At 37.7% G+C, this 17,580-nt stretch overlaps 1 protein-coding gene across 4 annotated transcripts in view; it reads right to left on the reverse strand.

Moving 5' to 3' along the window:
• dip2bb (disco-interacting protein 2 homolog Bb) overlaps positions 1-17,580 on the reverse strand; it is a 114,774-nt gene that overhangs the window by 50,920 nt on the left and 46,274 nt on the right. For all 4 annotated transcript variants that reach the window (XM_062048699.1, XM_062048681.1, XM_062048690.1 and 1 more), the window contains exons 2-5: positions 10,788-10,859; positions 4,196-4,348; positions 1,054-1,179; positions 664-981 (exon numbers count right to left, since the gene is read on the reverse strand). In XM_062048699.1, coding sequence (XP_061904683.1) covers positions 664-981; positions 1,054-1,179; positions 4,196-4,348; positions 10,788-10,859 — 669 coding nt within the window. The remainder of the gene's footprint in view (positions 1-663; positions 982-1,053; positions 1,180-4,195; positions 4,349-10,787; positions 10,860-17,580) is intronic.

Genomic DNA, 17,580 nt, shown 5'->3' on the forward strand with positions numbered 1-17,580 from the left:
ATTAAAAAATAAATTAAAAAATAAGAAGAAGAAGAAGAAGAATTTTTTTTAAAAACGATTTTTTTAAAATGAGAATCGATTTTCAATAGCACAACGTGACAATCGCGATTCGAATTCGAATCGTTTTTTTCCCACACCCCTAGTAACAAAACCAGGAATAGCATCAGCATATGGTTGATACTACAGTGATTAAATTGATATTTTTTACTATTACAAAATATTTTATTGTTTTTGTTATTGTTTACAAATTTAAGAAATTAATCCCTGGACACAGGAAAACTTTAAAAACAAAAGGATTTAAATCAAAGCCAATACTAGGAAACAATTTAAATATTTATTGTACAAATTTAGTCATTCAATTATCTTTTTTTACTTTATTGTGATTTATGTCATTATCGCAGGAGGCTGCAATATATATTGCAATATAGATTTTAGGCCATATCGCCCATCACTACTACAAGTATATATATACCTTGTATCCCTACAAAATAACACAAATTTTATCATACTTCAACAATTGTTCCTGTTTTTCATTGTACTAATTCTACAACTAATCAATAATGTTATTTTGAAAGTGTGTGTGTTGAATAATAACAACAACAACACTATGAAATAGTGCATAGTAAGCAAATTTTGTGATATCATTTTGAGACATTATCCCACCGATGCGGCTGTGCGCCATCATGTCGGTGACGGCGGCGGCGTGTGGCTCCTGATGGGGTTGATAGTGCGGCTGGTACTGAGGCTTGTACAGAGGTTGGTACTGAGGCTTGTACTGAGGCTGAGGCTGGTTCTGAGACTGAGGTTTGGGCTCTCCGTGGGACATGGTGGAGGAGGCCGATGAGGACGTAGACGAACCCTGGGTGGTGCGGTTAATCCAATAGTCGAGGCTCTGCGCGTTGGGATTGTGCAAAGGGACGGGGATGACCAATGACGACTGTCTACGCACAGACGTTTCGTCTTCAGAGGCCGACGAGGAGTCTGAGGGGAAATAGTATGCATTTAGATTGTATTTATAATGATTCTGAAGGCATCTGTACCCTCGTACCCTACCTGGTGGCGTACGCATTTCGATGGGCGACGGCACATAGGTTGAGCGGCGTTTTGTAGGCATGGGCAGCGCCATCTTTTCCTCTTTATGTTTAGCCAGAGCAGCTTGGACAGCTTCAGAGTGGATATCTGAGAAGAGCAAAACAATTTTAAAAACACACAGATTAAAAACTATTGAATATTTTTCTATTTTTAAGAAGAACGTATAGATACAGATTTTACACCCCAGAATAGATGTTTGTCACACACAAAAAAGGACAGCATAATGTATATCTCACGACTATAACATTCAATAATTATACAGTTTGTTTTTGGGAGTTTTTTGCATTTACAAAATATACTAAACAAAAAATAAGAATATAATACACGCATATACACGCACGCACACTATTTATCCCCCAGATGAAACCCTGAATAGAAAATGCATGATTAGATTGTGTGATGAAAAAGTGTGATTATTTGGCTCAATAGGGCCTTTTTGTCTTCATTGGTACAAGTCGGGTTTAGATCATTTCTCAGTAACTGATTGACCAACGAAGACATTTTAAAGTACAGTTTAAAAGTTTAATATCAAAAAAATATTCCATATGGACTAACAGAACGAAGATGGTGGCCCAAAAGGAGAGAAAAAATGACAAAAAGTCTCATGTTGTCTGAGGCAGTGGTTTTCAACCTTTTTTCAAAAAGTATCACCTCAGAAAACACTTGGCTATCTAAGCACCACCATAATAACTAACATTAAAATTCAGTAGTGTAGTAGGCCTAAGTATTCATTAAAAACTAGGCAAAAGTTTTATTTAACAAGTATATAAAATATTTTTTTAATCCAATTATTATTAGACATACCACTAGATGGAGTCCCCGTACCACAGTTTGAGAATACGTAGTCTAAGGGGGTTTTAATAGCAAAATAAATACAGTTCATTTTTAAAGTGAATTAAAATTATGTCAGTATTTAGCTACAATGCCCACCCCTCTCTCTCAGCAACCAAATAGCATTTATTGCTTTGATTGGTTGATAGTTTGTTTTCCAAACACAGAAAGGCAGTGTCATGTTTCATTACCTGCAGATACTTTGAGTTTGCAAGTGGATGCCTCTCCTTACGTCCTGCACCAAAAGTGCATTCAAACGTGATTACAAAAAGCCAGAATTATGGCGAATATTGTTTGTCATACAGAAAAACTGTTTTGACTTGACCGATTTACACCATTTAAAGACCAGTTTGGAACTTAAAGTCTGCACTTGGAACCCAAGTTCATGCAGTGCATCTATTGTCTTGACCAGTATTGTAACAAATTATGGATATCTTCAACTCCTAAAATTAGTATTTTAATTAATTGGAAAATAGATGAATTGGCTTTAACATTAAACAACACAGGGTATATAAGAGAGGCATTGCACATCTCGCAACATTAAAACATTAATGACCTGCAAAATTATACAAATACAGTGCCCTCTATACAAAGCAGTGAAGAATCTTGCATAGGAAATGAGTGAGTTGCTACCTTTGAGCAATGCAAGAAAGATAAACATTGTTTTATTCCCTTTGAATCAATTAGAACTATGTATACATTGTGTGATCAAATAAATAAGGAAGAAACTGGAATTGTGTTTTCTCAGCGAACTCGAAATCATAACAAGAGCATGCAAGCTGCTAACTGTTCATTAACCCACACAGCTGCACATAATTGCAGGCGCTTTCACTCACCGACACCCACGGGCCCTTTAAAAAGCACACGAGCAGCCAGGCGATCACAGTGCGCATCGTTAACGTGCGATAACCAATGGCATCTACTGACTTCATTCAGGCATCAAAACATTTAGAAAAAAAATCACATGGGAATGTTGCTCAAATTGAGCGCCACAATTACATAACTGGTGATCTGCTGCGTGTATATATTTATGATGTATCATATTAATGATGTGCCATCCTTCACACGCACACTGGAGAAAACGGATTCCTTACACAGTGCATTTCTTTTAATGGAAGGAGAGAAATATAGAGATATTGACTATTGCGGTTATTTATTTCTCTTTTGTTCTGGAACATTTTCATTCATGAGAAGATTCTTCAAAGTAAAAATCTAAAGTAGGGCTGGGTATTGTCAAAGACTTCACGATACAATACATAACATGATACTTGAGTCACGATACCATACAGTGTTGTGAAATGTCGATATAATGCAATATAGTTCAGATATAAATATAAAATGCAGCTTAAAATAAAAGTTATGTATAAAGAACATATTTATATACACATACATACATATGTATATATATATATACATATATGTGTGTGTGTGTGTGTGTGTATATATATACACTACCGTTCAAAAGTTTGGGGTCACATTGAAATGTCCTTTTTTTTTTAAGGAAAAGCACTGTACTGTTCAATGAAGATAACTTGAAACATTTTTATTCTTCTCATAAAAAGGAAAATATAACCTTGGAGGAAAATGTAATTGAAAACATTTTTATACACGCACAACACTTAAAACTTTTACATCTTGAACTTTGTTGAAAATGAGATATTATTATGTCTCATTATGTGAATCATGACTTGTTTAACTATTAAGAGAACTGTTGTATTTCATTGGTGTAAATTTTGTTACAATTACTAGATCAGAAGGGGAAGTAAACACGTGTGTTAGTAATTGCTATGAATTGGAAAAGGGGTAGGATTAAATAAGCTTTGCTTTTTCTACTCCCTTTTGAACATGTTGTAAAGAGAAATTAAAATAAAGTGTATCTGTATACATGTTCAAAATAAATTAAACCATAACCATTGTTTTCTCTTAGTGGGGACATAAAGGGTTGATAGAAGGAAGTAAAAAGTTCAATGTGGGGTTTTTAAATGTCTTTTTTCAAAATAAGCGCAGGAATAGGAGTGCTAAGAGGTGTGTATCACTCTGCAGGGAGTTGAATTTTAAAGCCTCTTCCACCTCCACTCCACTGCTCAGCTGCTTTATTTCCCTCCAGATAAACATTCCTGCATTCTCCACAAAACCAGCTCCTACATGGCCAGGAAGTGATGTCACTTTGCAAACAGGGGGGTTCTCACTGAGGGGGCTCCTCCAGCCGCAAGGTTGTCTCTGAGGCGCGCACACACACACAAGCGCTTTCTTACAAAGTTACAGTTCTGACCTGATCGGTAGCGGTCATCCCTGGTTCCGCCATTGCGATGCGTTCTACGGGAGCGCCTTTCGCGGTAACGGGATGAGCTGGAAGGAGGGGGGCCGTGGCTGGAGGAGGAACTGGGAGCTGGCGGCCGCCCGTCGTTCCTCGGGGGCGGTTCCACTGTGAGGAGAAATCATCATAAAAATATGGTTTTAATGCTAACAGAAAGAGAAATGCTAAACGTTGTTGCTGCCAAAAATGTCCCGTGGTTGAGGTTAAGTACTTCTTGTCCCAGTCAGCAATACTTGCAATAAAGCAAAGTCTACTGTACGTGAGGAAAACACCCTACTGGCTTGATGATTTTGAGTGCTTTATATATCTCTTACAAATAAACAAAAAAATTACTTTAATGTCACTGTTTGCCCAGCAACCAATCTCTCACCGAAAGTCACTGATAGACTCCAGCTGACCTGTGACCCTAATGATGAACAATAAAAACTAGTAAAATATATATATTTTTTCAACTCATCCCCTTAAACACCCAACATGCCACAAATACACTGCAGTCCTGTGGAAACCCTAAATCAGGAATTTGTCAATCGAAATGTTGGCTTATCTGGCACTGAGTCTTAACTCTTCATCTTAGAACAGAGACAATTTAGCCCAGTAATATGGTTTGTATAGGCACTTTTTTACAGCAGGACAAGCTATGACCATTAAGGCATGACTGGTTGAGTTTGGTGCGAAAGAACATTGGTATCAGAATGTACCGATTTCCGTGATAAAGTACATGGTTGGCCAACGCCAATTACCGTAATTTCCGGACTATAAGCCGCTACTTTTTCCCCTCGTTCTGGTCCCTGCGGCTTATACAAGGGTGCGGCTTATTTACGGCCTGTTCTTCTCCGACACCGACGAAGAGGATTTCGGTGGTTTTAGTACGCAGGAGGAAGACGATGACACAATGATTAAAGACTGACTTTTCATATACCGGTAGGCTGGTTATTTTGATAACGTACAGGTGAGCACTTTGTATTACTTTGCACCGTTGTATTATTTGTACTCTGCACGAATGCTGTTCGCCATGTCAAAGATGTGAAAGTTTGATTGAATGATTGAAAGATTTATTGTTAATAAATGGGACGCTTTGCGTTCCCAAACAGTCATCTCTGTCCCGACAATCCCCTCCGTGGTAGCAGGAACCCCTATATACTACGGTAATTACACATCAAAACCCTGCGGCTTATAGTCGGGTGCGGCTTATATATGGAGCAATCTGTATGTTCCCCTAAATTTAGCTGGTGCGGCTTATAGTCAGGTGCGGCTTATAGTCCGGAAATTACGGTAGTGCTGATCACATAAGCCAATCCCCGCTGGCTGATACTTTATTTATTTTGGTCTCCCGGCTGACAGAGGCAGCTAGCAGCTAACCATGTATGCCCATACACAGTTTGGAGACACTCCCCTAAATGAATAATCCTCAATTGCGGCAAATAAACTGCCTTTCTTACAGGTATTATTATAATTGGAGGACTGGAGGTCTAGGCTAAACATGTTAGACACCGAGTAAGAACAAGCAGAAACAGACAAGAAGGCATGTTAATCGCTAAACTAGCTGCTAAGCTATCTTAAAAGAACACACAAAATAAGTGCTTAGCAAACTCTAAGACAGGGGTGTCAAACTCATTTTAGATCGGTGGCCACATGGAGAAAAATCTACTCCCAAGTGGGCCGGACTGGCAAAATCACGACACGATAACTTAAAAATAAAGACAACTTCAGATTGTTTTCTTTGTTTAAAAATAGAACAAGCACATTCTTAAAATGTACATATCATAATGTTGTTGGTTTTTTTTTTACACTTACATTTTGCGGTTAATAGTATTCTACCTTTGTTTGTCGTTATTTATACTTTCTGAATAAACTATGTGATAATAATGTTCATCAGTCAACTCAATGGTGTTAATTTTCAATCCATCAAGATAAACAAATAAAATCAAAATCAATTTACAGGATGTACTGATGCACTAACATCATGTGGTTTATTTTATTTTTTTACATATACAGCATAATCTACATAGATACAAAGAATTGCTATTGCAACATCTACTGGACACATTTACAACAGCAGTTTCTTTCATTCAAAAATTTTGGCTCATTTTTAAACTTAGCAAACTCATCCCGCGGGCCGGATAAAACCGGCCTTACGTTTGACACCCCTGCTCTAAGAGTTACATAGAACAACGTTACAGCAGATAGTAACTAGCTATGATTAGGAAATTGAGGGACATTAGCGAGGACGCTACATTTGGGTTAAGGACGCGTTCTTTCGGTTGTCGTTGCCAAATTTGCGGACACAGCTAGAATGTGTAATCAACATGCAATAGAACAACGTTACAGCAGATAGTAACTAGCTATGATCAGGAAATTGAGGGACATTAGCGAGGACGCTACATTTGGGTTAAGGAATCGTTCTTTCGGTTGTCGCTGCCAAATTTGCGAACACAGCTAGAATGTGTAATCAACATGCATCATTACAATATAATGTCAGCCAAATTTAGATCATTTACTGTATATCGTATATCGTCTATATCGCGCAATCCTGTCAATAGCACTCACAAAATGACCGTTAATACATGTGATTGATAACGGCAGATCTCACTCATGGATGATTGGTATCGGAATCGACAACATAAAACCCTGATTGCAATATCCCTAGCACAGACCTTTAACCCCATCAATGATTAAATGTAATACAGATATCTTAATTTTCATAATCATTCAACAAAGACATTCAGTTCAGTGTTTCTGCAAAAAGGTTTTGCTAGATGGCGGCCATATTTTTTAACTATCTTGCTCAAGTTTTACTCCACATGTGCTGGTCAGTCCCCTAAATGTGTATACCAAATGTTATGGCAATTTGGCTGAACACCATACATTTACAGATTGTGTGTTTGTAGAGCGCAATGAGCTGTTTGAGAAATATTAAGTCAATTCAATTCGGCGTGGCGAAGTTGGTAGAGTGGCCGTGCCAGCAATCGGAGGGTTGCTGGTTACTGGGGTTCAATCCCCACCTTCTACCATCCTAGTCACATCCGTTGTGTCCTTGGGCAAGACACTTCACCCTTGCTCCTGATGGCTGCTGGTTAGCGCCTTGCATGGCAGCTCCCGCCATCAGTGTGTGAATGTGTGTGTGAATGGGTGAATGTGGAAATACTGTCAAAGCGCTTTGAGTACCTTGAAGGTAGAAAAACGCTATACAAGTATAACCCATTTCTCATTAATAATTCATTGGGCTTACAAAACAGCGCTACTGTGAATTTGTCAGAAAAATTACAATGTTTGGAGACACTTTGACTATTTTGTGTGCAGTGGTTCAGGAGTAGAAGAGTTACATAAACAAATACAGTCATTTGGAAAAATAGCGACAGTACATTGGTTCTATTTTTCACTTCCTGTGGATTTAAAGTACCAGTAGAGTAGAAAAACAAGTTGACTTTATATGTTTCATTGTATCCATTAAACCATATACAATCGTGTTAACACTCTGCAAAGTATGTAAAAACATCACAAAATGCCATAAATTAAGTCAGCCATTTTAAATACTCCGCTCCGAATACCTTCGGCTATTTACGGAGATTAACGACTAACGATTAACAATGGGTACGCTTCTGCACTCTGACTGACCATAGTATCAGTCAAATTGGAAATACAGAAAAATTAGACAGAAATGTGCTGTTTATCATTCACAATCTCCATATAAGACATGAACACATATGTTTTTCTTTTTTTATGCATACTAAGTCGTAAATAAATAAATACATAAAAAGTCTGCTAACAATGTAGTCAATTGGGCCTCACTATTGTGCCCACAAAACCCTCTAAATAACCATCTAAAACTCGCCAACAATACTCTTTATTCATATCGTGACCTGAATATTAACCAAATAGTAGCGATGTTATTATAAGTGCTAACGCAAACAAACTATTTCTTAGCGGCACAAAGATACAAACCCCGTTTCCATATGAGTTGGGAAATTGTGTTAGATGTAAATATAAACGAAAAAGAATGATTTGCAAATCCTTTTCAACCCATATTCAGTTGAATGCACTACAAAGACAAGATATTTGATGTTCAAACTCATAAACTTTATTTTTTTTTGCAAATAATAATTAACTTAGAATTTCATGGCTGCAACACGTGCCAAAGTAGTTGGGAAAGGGCATGTTCACCACTGTGTTACATGGCCTTTCCTTTTAACAACACTCAGTAAACGTTTGGGAATTGAGGAGACACATTTTTTAAGCTTCTCAGGTGGAATTCTTTCCCATTCTTGCTTGATGTACAGCTTAAGTTGTTCAACAGTTGTGGTATTTTAGGCTTCATAATGCGCCACACATTTTCAATGGGAGACAGGTCTGGACTACAGGCAGGCCAGTCTAGTACCTGCACTCTTTTACTATGAAGCCACGTTGATGTAACACGTGGCTTGGCATTGTCTTGCTGAAATAAGCAGGGGCGTCCATGGTAACGTTGCTTGGATGGCAACATATGTTGTTCCAAAACCTGTATGTACCTTTCAGCATTAATGGCGCCTTCACAGATGTGTAAGTTACCCATGTCTTGGGCACTAATACACCCCCATACCATCACAGATGCTGGCTTTTCAACTTTGCACCTATAACAATCCGGATGGTTCTTTTCCTCTTTGGTCCGGAGGACACGACGTCCACAGTTTCCAAAAACAATTTGAAATGTGGACTCGTCAGACCACAGAACACTTTTCCACTTTGTATCAGTCCATCTTAGATGAGCTCAGACCCAGCGAAGCTGACGGCGTTCCTGGGTGTTGTTGATAAACGGTTTTCGCCTTGCATAGGAGAGTTTTAACTTGCACTTACAGATGTAGCGACCAACTATAGTTACTGACAGTGGGTTTCTGAAGTGTTCCTGAGCCCGTGTGGTGATATCCTTTACACACTGATGTCGCTTGTTGATGCAGTACAGCCTGAGGGATCGAAGGTCACGGGCTTAGCTGCTTACGTGCAGTGATTTCTCCAGATTCTCTGAACCCTTTGATGATATTATGGACCGTAGATGGTGAAATCCCTAAATTCCTTGCAATAGCTGGTTGAGAAAGGTTTTTCTTAAACTGTTCAACAATTTGCGCACGCATTTGTTGACAAAGTGGTGACCCTCGCCCCATCCTTGTTTGTGAATGACTGAGCATTTCATGGAATCTAGTTTTATACCCAATCATGGCACCCACCTGTTCCCAATTTGCCTGTTCACCTGTGGGATGTTCCAAATAAGTGTTTGATGAGCATTCCTCTACTTTATCAGTATTTAATGCCACCTTTCTCAACTTCTTTGTCACGTGTTGCTGGCATCAAATTCTAAAGTTAATGATTATTTGCAAAAAAAATAAAGTTTATCAGTTTGAACATCAAATATGTTGTCTTTGTAGCATATTCAACTGAATATGGGTTGAAAATGATTTGCAAATCATTGTATTCCGTTTATATTTACATCTAACACAATTTCCCAACTCATATGGAAACGGGGTTTGTACAAACAGCCAAGTCGCCCTTTGCTGCCATTACTGTGAGCCGGCAGCGATGTCCTGCTGCTCCCGCGTCATCGCGTCTCGGCTCGTCAAAGGTATTCTAGATTATTAATTATGCCAGTCATCTCAATAATAGGAGGATTTAGCCTTGAATCTAGAAGCTGTTCATCTGTGACATTCAATGTATACCCTGAGATGGAGACAAACACACACAACTGGAGACAGTGTCTGCAGGGAGACTTTTCCTTGTTAACCCTTCGTGTGCATTATGAAAAATTGTTAATCTTAACGGGAAGATAGGGACACGCTATCAGTCATCATCGAAGTAAGAGAAGACGTTCTACAGTGAGCTATCATTTTATTATGTTTGTAGTTTGTATTTCTTGTTTAGCGCTTAGCAAGACTGCTACATGATGCTATAGAGTTTCACTAAAGTTTCACTTTAGCAGAGCTTCTAAAACATGTAGCTCATCCCATCCTCTTTATATCCAAGATCAACAGTATAAGGTTCAAGATCATAATTTTCCCCAAAGTAATCATTATTGGCTCTCACAAAGTCTGCATAATTTGCATTGTTGTGGGTGGGGAAGGGATCTGCGGTCCCTACCGCTATGTCACGCGATGACTTGACTGGCTTCCTCATTATCTCTCAAAATGGCTCGGGAATCTCCATGAGATTGATACTATTTTGATCATATCTATTTATTCGCTAACTGTCAAAGTATTTAGGTGTCATACATCAGATATATATGATAATAGCTTCAATATGGAGGCAACTTGTTTTTGTACTCTACTGATACTTTAATACCCGGGAGTCTCAATTATTTTGTCCACAGAGTGAATAGTGTTCAAGTGCGTGACTCTGCAATGTCAACATGAGATCATAAATCTATGGTCAGTGGGTACGAGTAGTGGCAAATGTGTGATGTCACTAGGGGGCAGCAGTGATCAATGCCAAGTCAATGCATGGTTGCACTGACATTTAAGGCTGGAACCTTGTTTTGATGCTTTAAAGATGAAGATAAAGCAGATTAATAGAGCATGACAGTCACCTGGGGTGTGGATGATGTATGGCACCAGGAGTTTGGTCCTTTTCTTCTCGTAGCCCTTCTGTGTGATGTCACCTGCACAAGAAAATAGATTTTTTTTACTGAGAGTCAGACCACAACCTAAACCCGCTTGACTACATCCATTTTCCACCAGCAAATCCTGTGTTTCATAAATGTGTGCATATGGCTTTTCGCCACCTATTTCAGCGTCAGAGACAAAAACAGATGGTTGCCACAGACATATATGCAACACGGCGGGGGGGTAAACAAAACAGCACCTAAATTTGGAATTGTACGGAAGCGTGGGCAAAAAAGGATGATTCAGAGATACCCGGAGGAGCATCGCAGCAGAGGAGGACGAGGAGGGATGAAATCATGAAGACATGAGAGCAAGGCAGGACAACAAAGCAAGAGATAAGAGAGATTTGGTGGCCTACCTAGCAAGGGTGGTCTGAACCTGGAACTTGGACACTTTCAAAAATAATTTTAGTATTTTCCTTATGTCATCTATTCATTTTCTGTACTAGGGTTGCACAATATAGACAATACATGATATAAATGATATGAATTAGGCTGATTATAGAGCTTTTATAGTGCTAATAATGCATGTTGATGCGTTCTTGCTAGCGGCGAAAGTCCCTCCACGGTGCAAAGCCGCTTTTAAGTCAGCAATCCTTGCCTCCACCGTTTTTAGAAGTATCATTGGAGGACGAGGAATAGCTAAACTTGCTACACTACACATTGCCACACCGTAGAAGGGTATGCTAACGGCTAAGTTAGAGCTCTTGGATGTAAACAGAGATAGGCTGATCAATACAAATATCAACACTAACAATACCAAGCATAGTATGGTTAATAGTACATTAGTTAGATATTTTTAATCATTAAAAATATTTTGTCATTTTTGTTCACAAACTTAAAATAAGTCCCTGGACAATAATAGAAAATTATCTAAATATTTAATTTTTATTGTTACACCGCCATCTTGTGTTTTGGCTGATTATAGTTGTGATTAAAAATGGAATTATTAAACGATCTTGAAATGTTGAAGTATTAGTATCAGCATTGGTATATGATCAATACTGCCACTGTACCTACTTGGTATTGGATAAATACCCAAATTTGAAGTACCACACAAAACGAATGTAAAGTATCCTAACAACAGAATAATTAGTAGTTAGTACATTTGCAGTTCAGATCAGGTTAGTTTTGTTTAACCTATATACAGCTTTAAAATGATGTATCACATTTTTATATTTTCTTTACAACATGTCCAAAGAGGCTCTGGTTCGAGACCCATTGCTCGTTCTGAGGAAAGTAACAGCACGCCTCGGTGAAGGAAAGCGAGCTAGCCGCCTTTTGCCAAAATCATAACACCGGCTCCAGCTAGACGCCATCTGGCTTTGCCACAGCATCGTCTCCAGTTAGCCGGCACCAACTATCCGCCATCAAACACACATCATCAGCACCAGCTCGCTGCCATCCAGCTCAAATGCCATCATCCGGTCCTGCTACACCACTCCACTCGCAGGCTGCCATACAGACACCAACCGGCCACCAACTGCGTCATCAGCTCTCTGACATACGCTTGTTCATGAAATATTATTGGACAATTTGTATAAATATGGAATAAGAGGAGTGGCACATGAGTGGGTCAAAAGTTACCTGAAGGACAGAAAATAGTTTATGGAAGTTAATAATAGGAAGTCTGCCTTACATAATATTAGTTGTGGAATACCACAAGGATCAGTCCTTGGACCAATACTGTTTCTTATGTATGCCAATGATATTAGGCTTCCAAACTGTTTGAGTGTATTTTACACAACCTTATTTTAATTCAGGATAAAATATTAAGGATGTGTTAGATGTGGTTGAAAACAAATTTATCAAAATGAAAAGATGGTTTGATGTAAATAAATGATCCTTGAATACTGGTCAAACTAAATTTATGATTTTTTGGAGTAGCAGGAAAAGTGTGGATGCCTCGAGATTCAATGAACACGAGAGATTACGTTTTTGGTGTTAAAATTGATGAACATACGTCATGGAAATCACATATCAATGATACAAAGGTTAAAGTATCTAAAACTATTTCTACTTTACACAAAGTGTATGATTTTTTTAAATCAAAAAGCATTGTATATTTTGTATAATTCAATGATTGTTCCGTATCTAACATATTGTGTAGAAGTGTGGGGTAGTGCCTGTAAAACATTTTTAAAACCAATCTTCCTTCTGCAGAAAAGAGCAGTAAGAAAGAGAACCCACAAACCCAATATTCATTTCAAACAGTTACTTAAATTTCATGAATTGGTACAGTACAAAAATCATGTACAAAGCACATACAAATCTGCCTAACAGCATTCAAAACAAATTTCTTAAAATAGAAAGTAGTTATAATCTAAAAGGAACTGAGCTCTTTACTAAATCGAGATTTAGAACAAGGATAAAGGAGAGAAGCATTTCAATCAAAGGTGTTAGTTTATGGAAAAATCTTGACACTGGAATAAAATAATCTAAATCTTCTACTGTATTAAAAAAATTAAAAATTAAAAATGATGAAAATATAGGAGTTTATAGAAAAATCTTGACACTGGAATAAAATAATCTAAATCTTCTACTGTATTAAAAAAAAAAAAAAAAATCATAATGATAAAAATATAGGATTCGGAGTAAATTATTGTTTCCATGTTTAGTTATATGTTATGAAATATGTATAATATGAGTATAAATAGCGAGTCTTCTGAGTTGAACAACAAATGTAACTGTATGAATAGGGGGCAGATATAATACATTTGACTTCTTTCTGCTCTTTTTCGTTCATTATTTGACATTAAATGAATGAAATAAAATAAACAAACATCTGACCGCCAGACATACAGCTGCCCTCCGGTCCAGCCTGGGCTACAACTGCGCCACCATCTCGCTGGCAGAACAAAAGTGTAGATAGAACCATGGTACAACAAAAAATAAAGAGTTGTTAATAGGAGATCAATAATAGTTTTGAGAAAATAACACTACCAGGAATGACGCAATATGTTACCGCATTAGTCAGCAGCCAAATTAGAAGTCTTGGTAACCCGTTTTGGAAGGGTTCTATTATCATTTATATACCAAATAATATACTGTGATATATAGCGTTGTTGCAGGAGGCTGCAATATATATTACGCTTATAAATTGGAGGCCATATCACCCATCCCTATTCTATACTGCTTGTCCTCATTAGGGTCACAGGTGAGCTGGAGCCTATCCTAGTGCACTTTGAGTGAAGTGAAGTGAAGTGAAGTGAAGTGAATTATATTTATATAGCGCTTTTCTCTAGTGACTCAAAGCGCTTTACATTGTGAAACCCAATATCTAAGTTACATTTTTAAACCCTCAAATTGCTGGCACGGCCACTCTACCAACCGAGCTATACCGTGAGAAGCAAGATGAACCCTGATCACAGGACACATAAAAATAAACCATTCAGAATCCTTATCAGTAGAGGTGTGGGAAAAAATAGATTCAAATTCGAATCGCGATTCTCACATTGTGCGATTCAGAATCGATTCTCGTTTTTTAAATATCAATTTATTTATTTTTCTTCTCTTTTTTTCTTTCTTTTTTTTTTTTTAATAAATCAATCCAACAAAACAATACACAGCAATACCATAACAATGCAATCCAATTCCAAAACCAAACCCGACCCAGCAACACTCAGAACTGCAATAAACAGAGCAATTGAGAGGAGACACAAACACGACACAGAACAAACCAAAAGTAGTGAAACAAAAATGAATATTATCAACAACAGTATCAATATTAGTTACAATTTCAACATAGCAGTAATTAAAAATCCCTCATTGACATTATCATTAGACATTTATAAAAAAAATTTAAAAAAGAACAATAGTGTCACAGTGGCTTACACTTGCATCACATCTCATAAGCTTGACAACACACTGTGTCCAATATTTTCACAAAGATAAAATAAGTCATATTTTTGGTTCATTTAATAGTTAAAACATATTTACATTATTGCAATCAGTTGATAAAACATTGTCCTTTACAATTATAAAAGCTTTTTACAAACATCTACTACTCTGCTTGCATGTCAGCAGATTGGGGTAGATCCTGCTGTAATCCTATGCATTGAATGAATAGAGAATCGTTTTGAATCGGGAAAATATCGTTTTTGAATCGAGAATCACGTTGAATCGAATAAAATCAATTTTGAATCGATCGTGACCCCAAGAATCGATATTGAATCGAATCGTGGGACACCCAAAGATTCGCAGCCCTACTTATCAGATTTATTGGCCAAGTATGTTCAAACTCTCATTCACATCTATGAGCAATTTAAAGTCTCCGATTAACTCAGTACTTGCCATTTATTTTATGTCATGCCCCCACAGGAGACAGTATAATTTTTCATTTCCTTCTGTCGGCAGCGGCCATTGTTGTTCATATGAATACAATTAATGGTTTTGATCAGCATTTGACACAAAACCGTCAAAGCATCAAAATGTGACATACTGTAAATATTGGGTGGACCACTTTGATACATTTAATCCTTTGAAGATGCTACAACCAATCAATGTAGGTCAGCATATGCTAAGTTATTTGTACAACACACTGACGTCTTCGCTGTTGTGTTATAGGTGGTGACAAAGCCAATTACCATTATACTGGATATCTTATTAAAACCTTATTAATTTTTAAATTCAGAATATGCAAAGTGGCCAATAAAAAAAATTAGCTGCAGGGCGACAATGCCTCTAACTGCTCAACTCAGACTTTGCTATAACCACCATAATTACATCATATTTGAATTTCTTGTCATGCTTGCCTAAAACTTGTTTTAGAACAAACAACACATACAAGCCCTACAGTGACAAGCAAGACAAACTCGTTTTTTCCACGCCGTTTAACACCTCTAAAGATAACATGGAGGTTCTGGTACACTGCCATGATCCATATAAACTGTAGAGCAGGCAATGCCAACCTGCGGGCTGCCGGCCAAAATACACCCACCATAGTTTTCCAGGTGACCCTCAGAATTGCTTGGATTTTACTCATGTGCCGTCCATCAATTTGCGTTGTGGTCAAGCTAGCTCTGTTCTAAGAAAAAATGCTCTATGCTCGTGTCGTTTTCGGCTGTACAAATCGTTCAAATCGGGAAAAGGATAAAAGTTTCTTCAGAGTTCCTCGGGTGGTAATCAAAAAGGGCGGAAGAGTGCAAGATTTTACGAAACAACGACGAGAAGAGCATGCAGCCCATACTCCAGTCCAAGGGAGCAGAGTCGAATAATACATGAGTTTGCAGTGATCACTTGGTTAAAGGTTTGTTTGATATACTTTTAACGTTTATTATTTCTCTCTTAAGTATTATCTTGGTATTATTTGTATTTCTTAAAAACATGTCCACGACAAGTGTTTTGAAAAGCACCAACCTAGTGAGTCTAAATAAAATAAATTAATGTCAGCAAAACCTAAAAGAGTTAAGCTTTTACCAAAGACAGCAATCATAGATGAAGCTTTCAGCACATACACAATGTTGACATCTATAGTTATATTTTGATAAAGACGGGGAAAAACACGAGTACTACAAAACAGTGCATACAACAACAAACATGGCTTATTTAAACACAAAGTTAAATCATGAAATGCAACCTTACCCGAGCAAAAACAATGCATATTTATCCGGGAGAGTTTTGATACCAATTGCCTTGACCCAGCCACACACAAAGAAGTTGTAGACCTCCATGCTTTTCCAAGTTTCCATCTTTTTTTTTCGTGTAAAATGGCATCTGGAGCACAAGATAGTTTGACAAATCTGGGAAGGCCAGATATCCTAGATATCACTCAACAAATCTTTATTTGATAAAGCGTAGGGATCTATTCCATTGCATAGTTAGATTTTTTGCTCGTATCTACTTTTTGCAGGAAGATTTAAGCCTCTTTTTTACTTAGATAGTTCACACGCTGCTTGCGGTCAACAGCCATCTTGGTTTGGTTGACCACCACTGCAGGTAACGCGGAATCTATTTATGTCGACCCGCCACAAATAATTGAATGTATAGAAAACACAGTCAATTATCACATCCCCAATTGAATTTCAGGTTCTCATGGTCTTCAAAATGTGCATACACTGCAATTTCCAAACATAAACACAACATAGGGATATTCACCCCAACACGCCGGGGGCCTGCAGATCTTTTCTTTCTGTAGCAAAAAAAAGGCAGAAAAGTAAACACTTCCATAAGTAATGCATGAACAGAACGCTTGGCCTTGCTCAGTCACATGATTTATTTTTAGCTCATGTGAACAGGCAGTTTGACTGCGGAGTAGAAGGGGAAAGAGATGGTGTCTGCTATAGGGGGGAGGGGCTGGACAATCTCTAAGTAATCACTCTTCCATCTGGATGATTTGAAATTCAGCTGTTTTTTTACACAGTATATGTCGTTCCCATCTTTGCATCATATAGCTGAGTTGGGCTGCGATACCAGCCTTGGATAAATTACGTAAACACTTTACTCGAGTAAAAATAAAGATATCTTTCAAGAAAATTGATGTTTCTGCACTAATGTGGCTTTCAGCCCACATAAAATACAGAATATCACTAAAATGAGGTGCATAAAAGTGCTTTCACTTGGCTTTCTTAAATTAACTCTACGTACCAGAATGTTTGGAACACAGAACAATTATAATCTCAATCTGTAAAAACTAATCGCTCAATCAACAAAATAACTGGTAATATCCTGCATCAACCAAAGGTACGAATATTATACAAACTAGTTGAGACTGAACCAA

This window comes from Entelurus aequoreus, linkage group LG01, assembly GCF_033978785.1.
Source record: "Entelurus aequoreus isolate RoL-2023_Sb linkage group LG01, RoL_Eaeq_v1.1, whole genome shotgun sequence".
Classification (NCBI taxonomy): domain Eukaryota; kingdom Metazoa; phylum Chordata; class Actinopteri; order Syngnathiformes; family Syngnathidae; genus Entelurus; species Entelurus aequoreus.